This window comes from Ammospiza caudacuta, chromosome 9 (assembly GCF_027887145.1).
Source record: "Ammospiza caudacuta isolate bAmmCau1 chromosome 9, bAmmCau1.pri, whole genome shotgun sequence".
In the NCBI taxonomy this organism is placed as follows: Eukaryota; Metazoa; Chordata; class Aves; order Passeriformes; family Passerellidae; genus Ammospiza; species Ammospiza caudacuta.
In genome coordinates, this window is record NC_080601.1 from 14,222,262 (window position 1) to 14,242,946 (window position 20,685).

Genomic DNA, 20,685 nt, shown 5'->3' on the forward strand with positions numbered 1-20,685 from the left:
ATATTGAATATGGCAGAAGGTGCTAGAAGAGCTACCTGAATTTTGAGCAGAATCTAAGAGGGGAAGGGAGCTCGGAGAGGTCACTGGATAATCAGATGGTAAGAAGAACTAGAAGAGATCTTTTCTCCATCTCAGAAGTACTGAAGTAATCTCACAGAGCACTGAGTCATGTCACCAGAAAGTCCAGAGCCAAGGCAGAAAGCTCTAGCATGCTGATTCTGTAAGAGACAGGAAGATGGTGCAATAGTAACCTCTAAGATTCAGTGGGGAAAACGGGAAATTTCAGGGAAATTCAGCAGCTTTAGGATGTAAGGACTGTGGAATTAGGAAGGGCATTTGTCGATGAAATAAGGTTCTCTTGCAATTTACTATTTGTAAAATGGTTAGTGTTAGCAGTTCACAGCATAGTTGAATTGACTGTGCTTGCTGTTAGCATGGAGCTGGTTCCAACAGCCTCTGTGTGTCCCATTTATTTGCCTTTGACATTATCTCTGCACAGTGCTTCACTGTGTTGCCAGGAAAATTGGAGTAAAAATCCCATCCATCACAGAAACCATTAACTAAGTGCTAGGGCAAATTGGAACACTTTTAAAAGACAGTCACTTCGGCAGTGAGAGGTGTAATAATCCTGCAGGAATGAAAATAGGAAATCTGATTTTTTAAGTGAATATGTGCAGGCCCATGTTCATGTGTGGTTTGTTAATCTTGTTTCCTTCTGACTACTACAAAACGTTTTCTATAAAAAATGAAATCTTCATGAGGAGTAGCTGGTGGAAAATGGCCTGACCAGAGCTGTTCACTACTGTGTATGTTCAACATTATCACCAAATACCATTTTTCAGTGTAAAAACAGTCTATTTATGGAGGGAGGCATCCAGAAATCAGAGTTACAGTTGGAATTGTCATGTGGTTTTGATAATTCTGAGGTTAAGAGAGAGGGCTGTGTAAGGAAACAAAGCCCACAGAAGCTGCTGAGAGACCTTAAGCAATTTCAAATACAAAGAAATCAGTCGCTGGATCTAAAAGAGAAAGCAGAAACATTGTAGGCCTTTGTAACACGTTCGAGATCGATTAGAAGAGTAATAAATTAGGATGGAACTGATCAGACACCCAGTGAAATTCGAGGGGATCAGGCTGAATCAGTGATTTGAGCTTGTCCTCATTCCCAGAGCGTTTTCCCACATCCCTCTGCTGTTAGCGGCGGCTGTCGCAGCTCTCTCTGCTCCGGGCCCCCGATCGGCCCCGGACAGTCCCTGCGACAAAGGAGAGGAAATTAGTACCACAAAACCGCAATGGGTTAAATGCTGTGAGTATCGCAGTGAGTCTGTTAACAATTTATTCCCTCCACTTAGAAATATCTAGACACCACAGACTGTGTCCGCCAATACAGTATATCCTTCCTCCAAGTTTTTGAAAGGAAAACGTCCATACAAGTGAAAAGATGGCAGGAATAGGTGTCTGTTCCAACAGCTCCCTTCCAGCCGAATCGGACCCTGCAGCGGTGTGCTCCTGGAACCTGTTCAGCAAATCTTCCACTGCAGAAACCCCTCGGGTTCCTCTCTCCCTGCACTTCGGCTGGGTAGCAGTGACATCCAGCGGTGCGGAGAGAAACAGAAACTTGCTCGGGGCTTTTTGTTTTGGTTTGCTTTTTTTCTTTCGCTACCACGGTGCATCACAGGAAACGCATCAGAAAATGGCAGGGATCCCTTGGCATTCCCGTCTCGTTGCGGATGTTCGCGGATGGCACCAAGGACGGGCAGTTTGACAGATAACGCGCACGGGGTAACAAAGATGCAGAGCCAAAAACATCCTCTGGGGCAGACAATCTTTCTAATGGCCCTAAAAAACCACTGCAAATAGGAAATGCAATTTGGGATCTCTAAAGTTCAAATAAAAAGCATTTTCCTATATTACACCTATATCAATGACTTCACAGCATTTTCGTTCATGAAATATTTTCATTAAACCCAGTTATGTGCTGAAGAAAAGATAAATGAGCTGACAAACAAGGAAAAGTTGATTGAAAAAAAAATTACTACAGCAGAGTTGTGTTTCTCAAGCCCTACCCTTGCACTTTGTGCGCTTTTCTACTGACCTGACCAATCTTCAACCTTAAAGGTGAAAACAATTAGAATATCATTCTGCATGGGTGCGAAATGCACATCTCAGAATAACAAACTTTTAATTATTAGTTTTCAGCAACCAGCGCAGTGTTAAAGTATGATGTGATGTTTTATGTGCTAAGTGACTTAGATTTTGGGTACATGCCAGGTTAAAAGAAAAAAAAAAATCACAACATTAAATGCATACAAGGAACTGGGCCAGCAGAGGTAGCTGTTAGCACAATAAAATTAACAACTGTAATACTTTTTTTTCCAGTGGACATTCTGAATTCAGTCTGCAGTATTGGAAATTCACTTAGATGTAATTTTTTCCTCCTTTACTATTTTGCTCTAATTTTAGTTATTTGGTTTAGCCCATTTACAATGGTAATTATCTGTTCCTAGCTCCTATGTTCCACCTATTTTCTATTCTTCCCACTTTTATTTTGTCAGTGTGTGTTCAGAAAGGATGAGTTGACTCCAAGTAATCCCAAGGTTGGCTTAAAAAAAAAATAATCTGATTTATTGATACCAATTTTTCAGAACAATTTCAAATGTCATTTTGACCTTCTAGGGCTCCAGATTTTTACTTGATTTTTGAAAGACAGGGTAAGAATACTTTAAAATGCACATAAGCTTATATAACTCTCAGATCAAAAAGTGCACTAACTGTTTGTGGGAAATAATACTGTTTAGAGCAGGAAAATACTTTAGTCTGATGTGGTTTCTGTGTTCATCCCTCTGGGGAATCTGCCAAAGCAGAGAACTTTCAGTTTCCATAAGTACTTTAATAAACTTATAAAGGCTTCATGGCTCTTTCTAAATCTGTTTTTACATTACAGGAACACTTCAGTATGTTGTAGTGTTAGTGATTTATACGTTTGACAGCCATTATCCTTCCAAATGCTGGACAGCATAGCTCCCTGCTTGTGTTTCCACTCCCTTTGGGTAGGCTGAGAGCAGGGCTGCAGCCCCATGGCATCCTTGTCATCATCTAAGGCTCCCTGCAGTCCCAGCTCTGACAGAGTGGGTGGAATTCAGTTGCCTGTACACAAAATTGTAAGGACATGCTTTGCAGATTCAGCAGGTTCTACAGGCACTTCACTTTATCTTCAGTTTATAGGAATTTATCTGGCTTCCATCCCATTCTCCAAGGACTGTTTATGCCTTTCACATTTCATGTTTATGTGAAATGCACAAACAGCCCTTGGGACAAGGCCTGAAATGCAGGTCTAAGATCCGTACCTCCTTTGCTGGTCTTTGTGCAAGACCAATTCTCTGCCAATGGCAAAGCTTTCTATTTCCCATGAGAAAGAAAACTCAGAACTCTAGAGAAGCCACGATCCAGAACACTCCTGCTAAAAGTCTTTGTTATTCATAGCCCCTTGCACACCCACTGCTTTTAGCACCTCTTGTGTTCCCTGCCCCTTGCACTCCCAGGTATCCATGTGCTGACTGCAGACAAATGACACTTACACAATGCTTTGAACTTCTCAGGGCTTGTGTCAGCACACCATACCAGCACTGCCTTGCAGGAAAAGAATCCCTCGGGCACAATTCTTTATTTCATGGTTCTCTGCACCTGTCCATGGCTCCAAGGAGAGCCTTTATAGAGAAAGTTCATATCACAGAGTCAATTTACTGCTGTACTCTTCAAATCCTGTTCCTTCCTTCATCCCCAAGTTTCAGCTCATAGTAGCATACATGATTCCAATTCCTATTTAGTTTCAAGTTTCAGCTGATAGCAGCATGTTCATTTCCTATTTAGTTTCCAAATGAAACATATCAATCACTCAAAATTCTCACTGCTAGTGCTGGTTCTGGGAACTGTGAAGAACAGACTCTGAAGAGCATAGAAAAGCTTTTTGCTAAAATCAGTTTTACCTGGACATAAATACTAAGGAAAAAAAAGTCAGAATTTCATCCATAAGGATGCAAATTTTTTAAAAAGAATCTTAAATACAAAAAGGAACCTGCCCTTGAGCCACAATTATCTTCCTTGCCGGGAATCATGTGGACTTAGAAGATCTAGAACCAATAGTGAACTAACAAGAAATTCACTGTGAGACATAGTGGCATGTCTTGAATGCAAAATCTGAGTTAGACTGACAGGGTGTAGTCTTCTAGAAATATAGATGTATTAACATGTCAATGAAAAAGCAAAAACCAAAGGCATTTCATTTATGTAAAGTTTTATTATATTTTCCCCTCAGCTGGTGCTCCATTACTACAGCCTTAGAAGAGTTTTGTTTCCCTAGGTAGACAGGTTTTCAAGCGACTGTCTCTGACTGGAAACATCTAGGCTAGGTCAGATTTTAGACTCAGCCTTTCATTAATACAGCCAGATACAAAGGACCAGTGGAAATCCTGACCACCTGGAAGGCTGCAAGGGAACCAAAAACAACAAGAGGATTTTCATCATTTTCTATGTTTGAATAGAGAACCTTTCCTGTGCTTTGATCACTACAGAGTTAAGCAATTACACCACACATTCAAGACATGGATACATTCTACATTTCAAGCTCTAATCAGAAACATGTGCAACTGTTTTTCCACTTATGAAGCTTGTGGTTTTATCTTCTCAGCAGCTTCAAGGACAGATGGAAGGCTGACTTTGTCTCCAAATTCTTTCTCACGATGCTCCAGTAAAACACCCTAATCAAAGACACAAGAGAGAAATTCAGACGTGTCTCCGTGCAAAAGATCCACTGCCCAACTGAACAATTCCAGGAAACAAATTTCTGCTTTTATATATTTATTATTATTATTTTTATAATTATTTTTATAAAAAACCTCCTAGACAGCCTGCAGTACCTGTGTTCCTGCCCCAATCACATATACACCTCCCAGGGTGAATCCTTCTCCTTCCAGATTTCCACTATATCCACTTCTCCAAGCACGGATGAAATTTTGCCAAACTCCCAAGCGGAAGAAGCCGGACAACATCATTTTTCGTCTGCGTGGACCATAAAAGCCTTTCTGCAGGGGAACAGAAAATATGTCAGCAAACAAAGGGAAAAGGACATCTCATTCATGTGGATTTTAAGCTCATCCAAAAGTATTTAAGCCGCATATACACCTACATCCCTACTGCTGACAACAGCAGTGCTTTGTGATAAACATATTTTTTTGGTGGTTGGGGTTTTTTTAATTCAGTCTGATTCTCTCACACAGGCAGAGGAGAGAGAGAAAAAAAAAGGATCCTCTAGTAGATTTTGAGTATTACATAGTCTTTTTTCTTCAGAACCCAAATGATTTTTAAATGTGTCTCCTGATTTAGGGAGAAAGCAGGGTGGTGGCTCTGTAGGACATGAGATTGGCAATCCAGCACGTGCTGGTGTACTGGAACAAGCCATATCACTGCAATCTGGCTCGTACATCATGAATTAATTATATGTGTCACCTTCAAACCTTGATTCACACATCATAAACATCAGCAGGCCACAGAGCCAGTGAAAAAAAGGAATAAATATTAACAGGCCATATTGTTTACCTGCTGAAGGGGAGGAATAATCCTGCCACAGCACCTTATCAGTGCATTGCTACACTGCAGTTTGTAAGCTCAGCAGGATATATAAATATAGAAAAACAAAGCCAATTAACTTCTTAAACTACAGTGCTGCTAAATCCTTCTTCAATCAGACTACATTCTACTTATTTATGCAAGCTCCTCCAAGAGGGCATTCATAGAGTTGTTTTTAAACAAAAGAACACCAGCTTCACTATACCTTTTCATCCAGAAAGATTTCTCCTTTGAAGTAATGCTGAAAATCCTCCACTTCAGTCCCTATCTTCTCTTTGACAACAGCATAGAGAGGGACACCCAGCTTGGACAGCTGGGGTTTCAGAGAGGAGAGCTCAGAAGCCTCCTAAGCAAAGGAAAAAACCCCAGACATTTCAGTCAATAAATAGAGGCTGGAAAGATTCACCTTGAATTTCAAGACCATCAGAAACACGCAACTTCTAGCCTGAGGCACAAGCCAGAAACAGACCTGTAACATTTAAACTAGTTGTACTCCTAGGCAGCTCTTCATCAGATTTACTACAATTTTTCTTTGTTAAACATGGAGGAAGCAGATTCTTCTGAGTATTCATTGGATAAAACATATTTTTAATTTAAAGCTGCAGAGATACTTTGCCTATAATACAGATTTGATTATCTTCTGAAGTATTTGAGAATGGTAGAAATACAATGCCTGCACATCACTTTTTCAGAATTTTCAATCCTTTTTTCCAAGCTGACATCCATCATTTTCAGTCCTTCTGCAAAGTATTTTGAGGGGTTCTGTGCAAAAGCAGGCTATACATGTTTAGAGTAAGTAATGAAGATACACTCTTCTTCCTAATTCCTCCAGTAAAAAAAAAAAATCAGGGAATTTCTTCATAGACTTTCAGGATCTCAGAAGCAAACCTGCTTTTTCTGGTGTGTAAGAGTGTAAGGTGTTACCACTCATCTGCTGGGGTTTTTGGTCTCCTAAAGGAATCTAAATTCACACAGTTTATATAAAGATCCCTGAGATTTTGAACAGGGATCACTGAGCACTGAAAATGTTTGCTATCTCCCATGGAGAAAGGTCATTTTTACTGAACAGAACTCCCACCTAAAAAATCAACTCCACACTTTAAAAACATGGTCACAGTTTGCATGATCACTCTCAGTTACCTCACTGAAATACCTTAACTGAAAGGCTAGCAGGATATCTAGAATTCACTGAGTACCAAGGAGCAAACAGGTAGGGATGAACAGACAGGAAAATTTGAAACTTTCAGTAATATTACTGCTGCTAATAATAAACAATCACTCTGGGATTCCTGACTGTGTGAAAGTTACAGAGACAGGCACCAGAGTGCATTCTCCTCCTGCCTACGCTACACCTGTTCAGAGAGCAGAGCACTTGGACCTTCCACGAATTCTACACGCATTTAAACACTTACTACTGATGGGAGCAGATGCCTTAATGAAGAGGTTGCAATATTAATTACTCCATGTTATAGAGCACTGAGTAACAACATAATAACTATTTTTCGCTATAGCTATGAGAAACATAATGTCCAAGGTGCAATGGCTGTTCCCAGGCACTGGGTACATCCAAATCGTGTTTTAGGTGTCTGCTTCCAAGGAGCTTCACCCAAGGAGCCTAATGTCAACTTAAGGATCAAAATTTGTTTTCCAACCCACCTTGTTATGGAACAGAAACTCCTTATCTTCAGAGTCTGTACCTTCCTGCCTCACATTTAGCACCCAGAACCAAGAGGTACTCCCTCTATGCACACCTCTTTTTTTGCAGATGAGCTTTATCTGATGGCTTTCTGCCAATCCAGTCTTGGGCTGTATTTGACCAGACACTACCTGGCCCACAGAGACTTATTTTGGACTACATATATAAAAATAGCTCATAAGACTCATTACCAACTGAATCTTGTGCAATTTCCCCTTCTAATTACCATGGGCTAGGTCCCTGGCAGATGTAAAATCACGTAACCATCACCTTCAGAAGGAAAAAGCTCAGGGCCTGGACCATACAAACCAGCTTCAAAGGAAACTAAGTATGCTGGTAGCTGGTGACCAGTTTTAACCATGAAACAAAACCTTTCAGATACTTTAGATGTATTTGATGACTGTGCTATTCATCCCCTCCCCTTATTTACAGACTATCTATGCAAGCAGACCTCAACTCTTAATGAAATCCCAAGCCCAGCAAGTACCTCTCTGCACAAAAATCATCCAGGTCTTCGTACAGCCATGATCACTGCACCATTCTCCTTCCATAGTTCACGTGCTTTGAATGTCCTTTGTTCTGTTTGCACAGGAGAAACAACACCAACAATAATATCAGCCAGTCTTGTTTATAATAATTAATACTTTATGGACCAACACAAAGCACTGCAGAGAATTCCACATTCAAATGCAGTTCTAACAGAAAAAAAATCTATATGTATAAGAGGAGATTATTGCATTATTGATTTTTAGAAGTGTGTCTTGTTTCATCCAGAAATAACGGTTTTGGTTGTTTTTCCTTCACCACAAGTATTGGATATCAAGGAAACTCAACTACAAGTCACAACTAGGAAAGACTTGAAAAACTGCTTCCAACCCTGTCCTTAGAAAGGTTCTTATAAAAGTCCAATTGTTGAAGAATGTGATCTGAAATAGCCAGAATCTTACCTGATCCCAAAGTATTTAGCTCTATCTCCTCTAAAAACTCCAATGTAGCCTTTTCTGGCTTGGACAAAAATAAGTCAGTGTTAGCAAGGACAATCCCTGTCACAGCTGCACCAATGGCTCCCAGGCCAACAGACCACATGCCCATGGTGAAGGCCCCCAGGTCAGGCAGGAAGGACATTTCTGGAAAGAGAAAGGAAGAACAGCTCTAAAACTGAACATCAATGATGCTAGAGGATGAGGAACTAAAACTCATGCAGGTATTTTTGGTTTAACGGAGATGATCTGTATATTTATTAATGTACTGAAAGGGGTTTTAAAAGACAGAGATTACATTCCAGTTCTGTGCCTGACCCACATCAAAACCAGATATTGACAAGATGTTCTTATCCTTCCCTGCCACCAGACAAAAATATCAATAATTAAGTGCTCAGACACAATGAGGAGAAAGATGATCAAGGTGTAATAAAGAGCCTCTAACAACATGACCTGTACATTAGCCAGTAACCTAAATTATTTCAGTAAGACAGCAGTTTCTTTCAAATAAAAGGGAAGTATTTGTAAATTAAATGTTTTACACACACTATTCTACATTAAACAGTGAAGTTTACAAATATACTATAGAAGATTTGGGAAAAAAAATCTAAACCTGCTCTATCTGGTTCATCACACCTGGTAACCTTTCACATTCCTTACAGTTCCCCACTGAGAACCAAAGCAGGCACAAAGCCAAACTTGGAGCTCATGCCTGCAGACAGAAAAATGTAGACTTGCAACCATTTTATTACCCAATGACACTGCAAACATGCCTGGGACAGCACCTTATTCCTCTGTGCTAGCTCACTGCCACTCCTGCTAAAGCAGAAAGGACAGCGGGAACAAACAGCCTGCACTCACACACAGCACTGGGAACCAACAGCATTGCAGGGGGAACCATCACATACAAATATTCCAGCGTTAAAGTACAAACCCTGATGTGGTGGCTCAAGTTAGGAGGTAATTCTGTTTAACCACCTTCCACAAGCCCCCACAGCCCAGTGCTGACCCTTGCAAGTGTTTCACAAGCCTGGAAAGGGCATCCACTGGGGCAGTATCACTTAATGAGGATGCTGGAAATCACAACAGCCCTGCCTCACGGACAAAGTTCAAGATCCAGCTCTGTAATAACCGGTGCAAGAGTCACTGGAGTTTTGGCAGCACAAGAAGTCACTGTGCACTTACATCTCAAGGGCTGTGTATTTGCACTCACACAACTGTAGCATTACATATTATGGAGAATCAAATTTTTTTTCACAAAACCCCTATTTCCTGATAGAATATTTTGGTAAATACTGCTGTCTATATATCCTTTTGTATGGATGAGGTACCCACCTCAATAAATGTAAGAAAATATTACTCTTTTGAATTGTGACTGCTAATAAACCAGACATACACACCACCTTTATGCCCATAGCTAGCTGCTGCCAGAATTCAGAAACAATTAGGAGTAGCTCCTCAATTTTGTGCTCAGAATTCTCTGTGAGAAACCCCCTTTCTATCCTTAAATCCAGCTCCAGAATCAGAATACTACTGATAAACAAATGCAACATTGGGAAACTAAAAGTAAAAAAAGAACACATTGTTCTTTTAACAGCATACTTGGTTTCAAGGGAGGCAGTATCATGGTATCTAAAAATGTAAGTGACCCATGATCCTGAGCAAGAAACAAGGCCAGTTTACACAAACATCATGCAGATAAGAGAACAGATCCCACCCTATCTCACCACTTGTTCCTAACCAAGGCAAAACTTCCTTGACTCCATCTGCTTTCTTTACATACGTCTTTCAAACATGAAGTCATGTTGTAAAGACATTTTTTTATATCTGCCTCTGACACCTATCAGAGACCATCCTGACCCCAGCCTTTGGAATTATGCAAATGTAACTCCAAATATATGTAATGCAGCAATATCCATATGTTAAGACTTAAAATCTCTGTAGCATGCTCAATTGGATAAAGCCCTGCTCCCTCCCAGAGTTGGATTACGCAATTATCATCAGGTCAAGAAGTGTGGTTTTTTCTTTTTTATAGTTACATGCAGTGGAGGGGGAACCCAACTATTAAGCCCTTGTGCACATCATTTGTGTACAAAAATGTTACAAAATTTGTCGCAAGTGATTAATGAGTAGTTCTCACATAGCTTTTCATTTTTATTAGCATAAAGAGCATCTCTAAAAGTCAGCTTCCAATCAGTAGTCATCGATCCAGGAGATCATTAAGTGTAGTTGGACTCTTTGTCACTCTCCACACAGTGACAAAAAACCCAACCTTATATATATGGGAAATTTTTGCTATTTATATAAATAGGAAAAAGGAAAATGCAGCTCTGCAGGGTGATACTTAAATTTCTCCCCTGCTAAGCAAATACCATAATGAGCCACTTTGAAAAATATGCATGGGAAGCAGCAGGCAGGATTATTAAACCATTTGCTAACGAGACAGGCTGAGCCCTGCCGCATCATGTCATTGAACCCCAAGTGCCGGGACTGACTGGAAAACAGCTCAGCACTTGCAACTAGCAGCTCCATTTCTGGCAGGCTGCTGTTTATGAAGGCCATCTGAAGCTCAAAAGGACTTCACAACCCTCCCCTCCCGCATTAAAATACAAACAGATCAGGATCCTAAACACAAGAAAGAAGACACAAGAAAGCGTCCCACAAGCCATAAGCCATGAGAGGAGACAGGAGAGCATCCCGCAAGGGGTGCAGCACTCACCAGAACCCATGCAGGCTGCTGAGCGCCCCGCGGGAGCGCAGCCCCAGGAGCGGAGCCCGGCTGTGCTGCAGGGCAGGGCTGGGCAGGGCTGGGGAGGAGCCCGCAGCTCTCCGGGACCGGCCCGGTCACTCCCGGTCTGGTCACTCCCCGCCCGGTCACTCTCGGTATGGTCACTCCCCGCCCGGTCACACTCCGGGACCGGTCACTCCCGGTCTGGTCACTCCCCGCCCGGTCACTCCCGGTCTGGTCACACTCCGGGACCGGTCACTCTCGGTATGGTCACTCCCCGCCCGGTCACACTCTGGGACCGGTCACTCCCGGTATGGTCACTCCCCGCCCGGTCACTCCCGGTCTGGTCACACTCCGGGACCGGTCACTCTCGGTATGGTCACTCCCCGCCCGGTCACACTCCGGGACTGGTCACTCCCGGTCTGGTCACACTCTGGGACCGGTCACTCCCTGCCCGGTCACACTCCCTGCCCGGTCACACTCCCTGCCCGGTCACACTCCCGGCCTGGTCACTCTCCCTGCCCGGTCACACTCCCTGCCCGGTCACTCTCCCTGCCCGGTCACTCTCCCTGCCCGGTCACTCTCCTGGCCCGGTCACACTCCCTGCCCGGTCACTCTCCCTGCCCGGTCACACTCCCTGCCCGGTCACACTCCCTGCCTGGTCACACTCCCTGCCCGGTCACACTCCCTGCCCGGTCACTCTCCCTGCCCGGTCACACTCCCTGCCCGGTCACTCTCCCTGCCCGGTCACTCTCCCTGCCCGGTCACTCTCCCTGCCCGGTCACTCTCCTGGCCCGGTCACACTCCCTGCCCGGTCACTCTCCCTGCCCGGTCACACTCCCTGCCCGGTCACACTCCCTGCCCGGTCACTCTCCCTGCCCGGTCACACTCCCTGCCCGGTCACACTCCCTGCCCGGTCACACTCCCTGCCCGGTCACTCTCCTGGCCCGGTCACACTCCCTGCCCGGTCACTCTCCCTGCCCGGTCACACTCCCTGCCCGGTCACACTCCCTGCCCGGTCACTCTCCCGGCCCGGTCACACTCCCTGCCCGGTCACACTCCCTGCCCGGTCACTCTCCCTGCCCGGTCACTCTCCCTGCCCGGTCACTCTCCCTGCCCGGTCACTCTCCCTGCCCGGTCACTCTCCCTGCCCGGTCACACTCCCTGCCCGGTCACTCTCCCGGCCCGGTCACACTCCCTGCCCGGTCACTCTCGCAGCCCCAGCACCGCTGCCCAACCCAGGGCAAGGCTCAGTTAAAGGGATCCCCACCGTTCATCCTCCTGGTTTGCTTTTTATCTGAACACATGGTCAGCCTTTCCATGGGGCGGGTAGGCACAGGGATTACAAAAAGCCTTTCTGAAGCTGGGAACGCGGCACAAAACTTTTAGATCTGCATGCTAAGCCACGCTGTTCTGTAGAGCTGGGCGTTTTTACAAGTAACTTTTCCCCTGCATTTCAGCCTATTCTACATCTAATCCTTTAAAAAATGCACACAGAATGCCAAAACAATACAAACAACTCTGGAAAAAATTAAAAAGTCATCACAATGGAAATCACAGTCATCACAAGTCATCACAATATTAGGAAAAAATTATTAGTATAGAGGCTGTACCTCCATAGAGAATTACTCCAGTGTTTCTATAGTCAGTTACCTTCAGTGACAACATCCCTGTGCTAAAACACATCATTTTCTCTGAGACTATCGGATCTTCAACTTCTCAACTCTGTTAAAACTTCCAGAAAAAAAATGAACACTCCTCTTTAAACAGTACAGGCCAAAGAAAAAAGGAAAAACATCTTTTTGTGTGTGTGTTTTCGTGGTGACCACAAGAGATCTACAAAATAACAGTGAGTTATTTTATGGCCTGTCAGTTAACCAGAATTTGAACAAGCTTAACCTTATTAATCCTGTTTTAAGTGCTAGTGGAGGGTCTTCACTTTTGTCAAGACCACTTAAAACGTTGTTTTCTAGATGCCTCATTTCCCTCCCACCCACAACCAAAGAAAAAATTGTCATTCAAAGGACAGCTATCCTTAAACATTTATTTTAGGTATAAACAGGACCCATTGCAGCTGTGTCCCTCTGTTTTCAGTTGCCAGTAAGACTCAGAGTAGCAAACAGATTTCCCCACATACTTTTCCTAAAAAGAAAACTGTCTTGCAAGTTGGACAGCACTAGCAAATACTCTCTAGCCTAAAGTGGTTTTGACCATTGCATGTTCTTCCTTCCACCCCCACTCCAGCTTCCCCAAGATGTTCCATATCAAGCCTAAAAATGCTTCAAAGCTTTGTCAGAACTTGCGTATCCCAAACAAGTTGAGCTGATTTTTTTATGAGACATTTCCCACCTCCCCCCACTCCCCAAAAATGAGTCATGGTTACAAATAGCTTTGTAAGTTACCTCCTATAAAGAAAATTTACAATTCTCAATAACCTGGTAACATGCTCATCAAGATTTCACGAGCTTTTAAATACCATTAGGGATTGCAAAATACAGCATCCTGACAGACCTTCAAACTTAGCCCTGCTTGAAGCAGGGATCTGACTGGAGAAACCTAGAAATACTCTTCCAACTTAAATTGGTCTGTAAACACCAAAATCAATGCACAGAGAAGCCTCCTGGCATTTCTTGTGGCATAAATGTAATTTTCACAACACAAGGGATTATTTTTCTTTCTTTTTAGCATTGCAAAGCCCTAACAAACAGCATATTGTGTCAAGAATAACAATAATCTTTTTTAGGTTTGTCCCAATTTGGGCCTGGTTCACTACTGAATTCTGTGGCCATAGCTGTAGAGAAAGTTGCTGTGTCAAGCAAACAAACCATACTCCTTCCTTTGAAACAAGCCATAACTCCTCCCTTTGTTACCCCCATTCTTGGACTGTTTTAAAGAAACCCAACACATCAACAAGCCTCTTCTTTAGAGCAAGGAAGAGAAAAGAGCTCTGGCACATGGCTTTGGAAATCTTCCAGCTCTCTTGTATTGAGAGGGAACAGGCAGCTCGACACTGAATGGAAAACTTCAGATCTCTAATGAGTCAGTGAATGGATGCCATGGAGATGTGAGATATTTCATGGAGCACGGAACTGCAAAAAGTGCCTGTCTGAAGATAATACAGGATGAACTCACAGCTTGGTCTGCTGGTGATGCAGAACAGGAAAGCTGCGCTCTGTGTCAGTCTGAACAGGTGGTGGAGGAAAGGGAAAACCAATAGACCCACTAATACAAGTCAGCATGTACTGAAAGCACAGCCGTGCTAGGCAGCAAGTGATCCCTCCTGTTCCCACACAGTGGATCCATGAATTCTAAGTCCTGCAGATTCAAGCTTAAATAAAGATTTTCCCACCCTTTTGGGTTCTTAGGCCTTGCTTATATTTTCACTTTCTATATTTTAACTCTCACATTTCTCACAATATACAATTCATAAAAGCAAAATTGCTAATAAAAGCAAAGACACAAGAAAACAGACACGTTTCAACTGCACCCCATAAGGCAGAGGGGCTCTATACATGAAGGAGGCTGTAACACTATACCCATCCAGTGCAGAATAATTCCCACACAACCTCGTTTCCCCTTGTCTGCTATGAACCAGCTTTCATGGGAACAGTGCCCCTCTGGTTATAAAAGAAAAGGCCGGGAGACCTCCAAGCTGGTCAATCCAAGGTGGATTTCCTGAGCAGAGCGATTGCACCCAGAACCCAACCAGCGCATCACGAATGAAATGAGAAACGAAGCACGGAGTGTCTCTGTCCTTCACGGATCCTGCTGTGCCTACTCACACACAGGATAAGACTGCCTAGCAAGCAGGGATCTCTCAAAACGTCAAACCACGAGGGCAGGATTTCAAACCTCGGGATGGCGAGAGCCGCGGGGGTGCCCGGCCGCCCCTCGGCGCTCAGCGCTCGCCTCCCCCGCCAGAGCGCTGCGGCCGCGACCCGGGGCCAGCGGGGAGGAGAGAGCAGCCCATGGGGGACAGCCCAGGGGAGGGACAGCCCGGCACAACGCGGACCCGCGACCCTGCCACCCGCCCTAACTGTCCCGCCCAAACCCGGTGCGCCGCACGCACACGCGGCTCCGCACTCACCCCGCATCCGCATCCCGGCCCCGCACTCACACTCACTCCACACCCGCACCCCGGCCTCTGGGCCCCGCACTCACACTCACTCCGCCCCCCGGGCCCCGCACTCACACCGGTACCCCGCACTCACACTCACCCTGCGGTCCCCCGGCCCCGCACTCACACTCACCCTGCGGTCCCCCGGCCCCGCACTCACACTCACCCTGCGGTCCCCGGGCCCCGCACACGCAGTCACCCTGCGGTCCCCGGGCCCCGCACTCACAGCGCCGCCGCTCCCGGGCCGCTGCGGCCGGCCCCGCCCCCGGCGCCCTCCGCGCACGCCCCGCTGCCAGCCGCGCTCGGTGCCCTTCGGCCCGCGGCTGTGGCCGGTGCGGCCAGCGGGATGAGCCCTGCGTTAGCGGCTGGAGAGGATGAAAGCCTTCTGCTCCCTCTCCGAACCCATTGTCCCCTCTCGGGGGCTACTGCAGCTTCTGGCTAAGCGGAGAAATGAAATACATTATGGGATACGGTGCTTAAATAGGCAAGGCAAAAAAAGCACCCAACCCACAACGACCTGAGTCCAAGAATGTAGTGAGCTTATCATTCAACTAATCTGATTAATGGGGCACTTAAAATGTTTGCATATATATTGCATTCAAGAATATACTTGCTCAGATAAGCCAGCCAATAACATGTCACAACATCGTTTAACAAACATGCTCTTCAGATGCTTGTGGTCATTGGGCACCACTCCAACCACAAACTCAGAGGACTTGTCTTCACTACATTGGGACTACTTCCTGAGATCTCCTCTTAACCCAGTAGCTAAAATTCCAAAAAACAACAACAACAAGGTAGTAGCAATGACAGAACAGTCTGGTCTGTCTGGTAACACAACAGTACCTCAGGAGAATGAACATAACCCGTTTGATGCTACTGGCACATCTACATTCCATCAACCACTGTCTCACTGTTTTTCACCATGTTACAAACTTAACTAGACAAAATGGCCTTTCCTTATCACTCTGCTCCTACAGCAGAGCACAGCAGAGCCATGTGCTGCCAGTAAGCCACATGGAATAGCATGTTCTGCCAAACAGCCTATTGCACCATGTTGCAGTGCACACATCAGAATGGCATGGGCTCAGGCAATTGAAGGAAAAGATTTTGAGTCTTTTTGCCCAAAATTGTGGTAGTTATGCTTTTATCTACACACATTATTTTAGAAATAAATGGATTGTAAAAAGCACTAAAGCTTAGCAGCAGTAAAAAAATAACCTAAGCAAACATCATGGCAGAAACAGCATTACCAGATTGCCTGAAAGAGATGGGGAATTTGGAAGGATTAAGGATTAATTTGTGGCTGCTTTTTTCCTGGGAAGTACATGAAACAATATCTCTGCTTTGCCTCCTTAATCAGTGTGGGTTGGTTCTCTGTCAACACCAAACATAATATGCTGAAGTGACTTTGTCATTTTTTAAAAATTTAATCAGCATTGAATCAGAATATCAGAATATATGTATCTGCCATGCTGACACTGCAATCTTTAGAAAAACATTATGTGCAAAAAAAAGGATTGGCAAATTTTGTCAGCCATCATTGCATAATTGAAACCCTAATTTCTGCAGGCTGTCAAGATTCCTTTCATCTGAATTTGACTATGATTGTGGACCAAGCTGACAACATTTGGCAATGGCAGAATGGCAGCTCCATTATTTTTGTTTCCATGGTAAGTACACAAAATGAACTTTTTTCTTAATGATACTTCTGCACATTACACCTCTAACAGCCTGGTAGCTGGCCTGTCACAATTCTATGGTAGCCAATGTTGCTGAGGAGCAAAAAAACCCACCTATCACATAATGAAAATATCTATCTATTCTTTCTCTGGGCAGGAGTCCATGACAAGGCACCAGGCGAGAGCAACAGGCAGTTCCTCTCTGAAGGGACTCCGATTTCATTTGTCCCTGTTGTAAAAATGTTGCAAAAAATGCAGCAAAATCTGAGCCCACACATCTGGATTCCATCCAGGAATAGCCCCCTACCTCACAAAGCAGCAAAATCCTTTGAATGCATGCACACATCTAATAGACACAGAATCCAAAGAAATGTGGTGTCATGAAAATCTACTGCAATCTAACCTTCCTTACCCACACCTCCAGAAAAGCTTGCTTTCCTTGAAAAGCTACTGTATTGCATTAATGGAGTTGCAGCAAAAATTACTTTGTCTTGATTAAAATATCTTTGCCTTCATTGCTTAAAAAAAGCAGTGAAATTCTGGCAGGAAAACAGGAATTTAACTCCTTTTGTTTTCTGGTTTTCCCTCTTAATAAAATCATATTAAGATTGATCTATTATAAGTTAAGCTTTTCCATGCACCTATTCACATGTTATTCATATATTTTTCCTCTTTAAAAAAGAGACTAATAAACTCTTTAACACATACACACACACTTCACAAAGCAAGAGACACCAATATTTAATCTTCAAGTTCCAAAGGTTTTGAACAGTGTTCTTAAAAAACACATTCAGCCTTTCACTTCCTACCTTCATAATTCAGTTTTATAACAGTGAATGAGGAGAATCAGTCTGTAAACTGCTTGTACATCAGTTAATTAAATTTCCCTGGCATGCCTGTAAGTCAGAATGCAGTGTATCAGTAGCTGTGCTAAAACATGATCTAGTATTACGAAACTTTCAATTCATGTACAGAATGACAAAGCTGTGTGTTATTTCAGGAGTTTTTTTCTTGTTGGATCATGCTTCTATAGATCAGCCTTAGACCAAGGGTATTGTTAGACAAATGGCTTATATTAAACAAACAGTCTTTTCTATGAAGAAACAGGAGATCTCCAAAGCAACAAGGAAAGCCAGTGGTAGGATCTAGGCCCCAGGTCTGTAAAAGGACTTCCAGACTTTCAATACCAAGCCAGTAAGATTAAATGTAGACATAAAAAAAAAAAAATACAGCTTGAACTTTTCACCTATGTGCTACTAAAGGCAAAGCCACACAGATTCAGACTGATGTAGATCTCCAGAAGGCCAGGCAGAAGCTCTCTCTCGTTTGAAGGCTGTCCAGTGACATGTACCTGTGTAGGGGTGTTCTCAACCACATCCTGATTGTCAGGAAATAAACATACAGTCAGCCTAGACACAGAATCTCAGCTTTTTCTTCGCTCAGATCAGGGTGCTGAAGTCAGAAGAAACCAAAGGAAATACAGGTCTTTTGAAATTAGTTCATTCACATAAGCAGTTCACAGTGGGACACCAAGAAGGGATTGGTGCAATACCCTCCATCTGGTCAAGAACAGGAAGAAAGAATTAATAAGTCTTTTCAGTGGGTACACAGACTCTTGCAACAAATCTCTTTTGCAATAGCCTAATAAACACTGAATCACAGAAAAGCCTACCATTTACAAGACAAAAGATAACCAAGGCATTTGGAAAGTGCAGATGAGGTCACTGGTCCTCCCACTGTCCTTCAGTCTTTAAATATCCTTGTGTCAGGTAAGTGTAATTACTAAGTATAAGCAAAATAGAATCTGTAATTTGTCTGTCTCCTGTTTACTGCAGTGCTACAAATAAAGTTACTCTGATTTTTTAGTATTCTCATAGTAGGTAGGACACTAAAGACCAGTAAAACAAAGTTATATTTAATCACTGTTCAAGCCATTAGAATAGTGATCAAGCCTCAGGCTCTACAAGCAAAACCAGGCTCTTCAACATCTCAAATTACCCACAAAGATAGCACTAAAAAGTCAGAAACTGCACTTCTGCAAGATCAGGACATCAGAGCAAAACAAGTAATTTTGCAGTGATCCTACTTCATCACCTGCAACTACTGTGTAGCTTCTATTAAAATCCAGGCACTCAGCATGTTTCCAGGCTATTTCTCTTACAAGTTACTGTGATAAAACTGGCAGGTTTATTTTTTGCTATGGACTTCAAGAGTAGCTAAGCATCTTACAATCTACAGAAGTCATGAGTAAGGCCAAGAGTGCTTGTGTTATTGATGCAACTGAAGCACCCTACACTGTCTTTTGGACAACTTTCAGTCAAATAATGTATCTCACCAAGGTGGTTGTATGTAGCTAGAAAAACTGATGTAAACACTTCCCATGTAAGCATTGGAGGTGATCAGTTTTTAAGGTTTAAAACAACCTGTTGATTTAGCTGTTACTAGAAGCATTTGTCCAAGATCTAAGGCAGAAAACTGGGCTTCCTCTACCAAATTTGACCTTCTAGAGTAGAAGATGAGCTGTTCTTAATATTTAAAATCTGGGAGAAAAATTCCACGACCTCTTTTGCTAAAGAACATCCATGTGATAAACCCAAAATAACCCTGGTATTAGAAGTGCTGGTGCCAATGTGGGTCATTTTGACAGAATTTGGCTGGGAATCAAATACACATGCCAGCAAGCTCAGTTCCAGCTCCTGGTGGCAAGGTTGTAATGAGTAGTTAGGCACAGTAAACTTCTAATCTAGCAGAACTACAGCCACACTCTAACCATAGCCTTAGAGCTGAGCTCTTAATCCTCTTATTACACTGAGCTATTTGTCTGTGTAGCTTTCTTCTGTGAGAGCAAAACACAAATGTGTCACTTTCAAACTGAATTTCAACACTGCATTTCTGTATTTTGTGATAGTATTTGTTTTTTATACATCAACCTAGGAAGGGCTACAAACTATGTATTTAATTTTCAATGCATAGTTTCTGTTTAACTCTTGGTGAACTGTCTTTTTGAGAGGTTAGGCTCATCTCTCACGGGCATACAAACAATTTCCATGTTGACATCTACCATTTTTACATAACTTGATCACAACAGCTTGAAAGAAAAGCAATATAACAAAGTATCCAATGCACAATCATAGGGTATCTGAAATTAACAACTCTAAACAATGACTTAACCTGGTAAGGGTGAACATTATGGAGAAATGCAACAGAAAGATGTTCTACTTACCTAGCAAGGTACATTTCAAGCCCACAGCATCCCTTCTGCAAGTCCTATTTTTAAAACATATGGGTTCATGTGCCTTTAATGGGAATGTGGGAGACTCCCAGCAGAACACAATTAAATCACCATCAGCCTTTCTTCCTAGCACCAAATTACACTCCATAACCTTTCCTCGTGACTGGTTTAGTCACCAACATAGAACTCAAAGTTGGCAAAGATATTGTTTAGACTTTGCCTGAATGGCTGCTTTGTTAGATAAAGCCTGTCAAATTGTAATTGGTTTGAGGAATGTTGATAAGGTTTTTTTTGCTCAAGTTAAAAAACACAAAACACAAATATAGTCTTCTGTTAGTAATATGTTTAAGTGTACTTTCTTTCAAGCATTTCTCCCCACACCCATTTTGTTCACATCCACTGAAATTTTTTTCCACTCTATAAACTGTCAAGCAAATTTAAGTATAGCACATAATTAAAATGGTTGTGTAGGGGGTAAAAGCCAGGAACTTTTCTGTTGATTTTGCTAAATAATTAACAAGCATAATTTTAATGCATTTTGTATCCTATTCTTGATTTAACTAAATTTGTATTTGGGTGACAAGTGGGTGAGAATGGACAGCATGCTGTGTGGTATGAAATAGTG

At 43.1% G+C, this 20,685-nt stretch overlaps 1 protein-coding gene across 4 annotated transcripts; it reads right to left on the reverse strand.

Annotated features, from left to right (window-relative positions):
* Positions 1-4,277: 4,277 nt before the first annotated feature.
* PRXL2A (peroxiredoxin like 2A) lies at positions 4,278-15,428 on the reverse strand. Of its 4 annotated transcripts, none has more exons than XM_058810592.1 (6): positions 15,313-15,428; positions 8,269-8,448; positions 7,809-7,900; positions 5,831-5,971; positions 4,917-5,081; positions 4,278-4,757 (listed from the first exon to the last, which is right to left on the reverse strand). In XM_058810592.1, the coding sequence occupies exons 2-6, from the start codon at positions 8,444-8,446 to the stop codon at positions 4,659-4,661; spliced, it is 675 nt and encodes a 224-aa protein (XP_058666575.1). In that variant the 5' UTR covers positions 8,447-8,448; positions 15,313-15,428; the 3' UTR covers positions 4,278-4,658. The 4 variants fall into 4 exon arrangements, with proteins under 4 accessions (XP_058666575.1, XP_058666576.1, XP_058666577.1 ...); XM_058810593.1 differs by having other exon boundaries at positions 15,346-15,388; XM_058810594.1 differs by lacking the exon at positions 15,313-15,428 and adding an exon at positions 15,247-15,252.
* Positions 15,429-20,685: the final 5,257 nt, after the last annotated feature.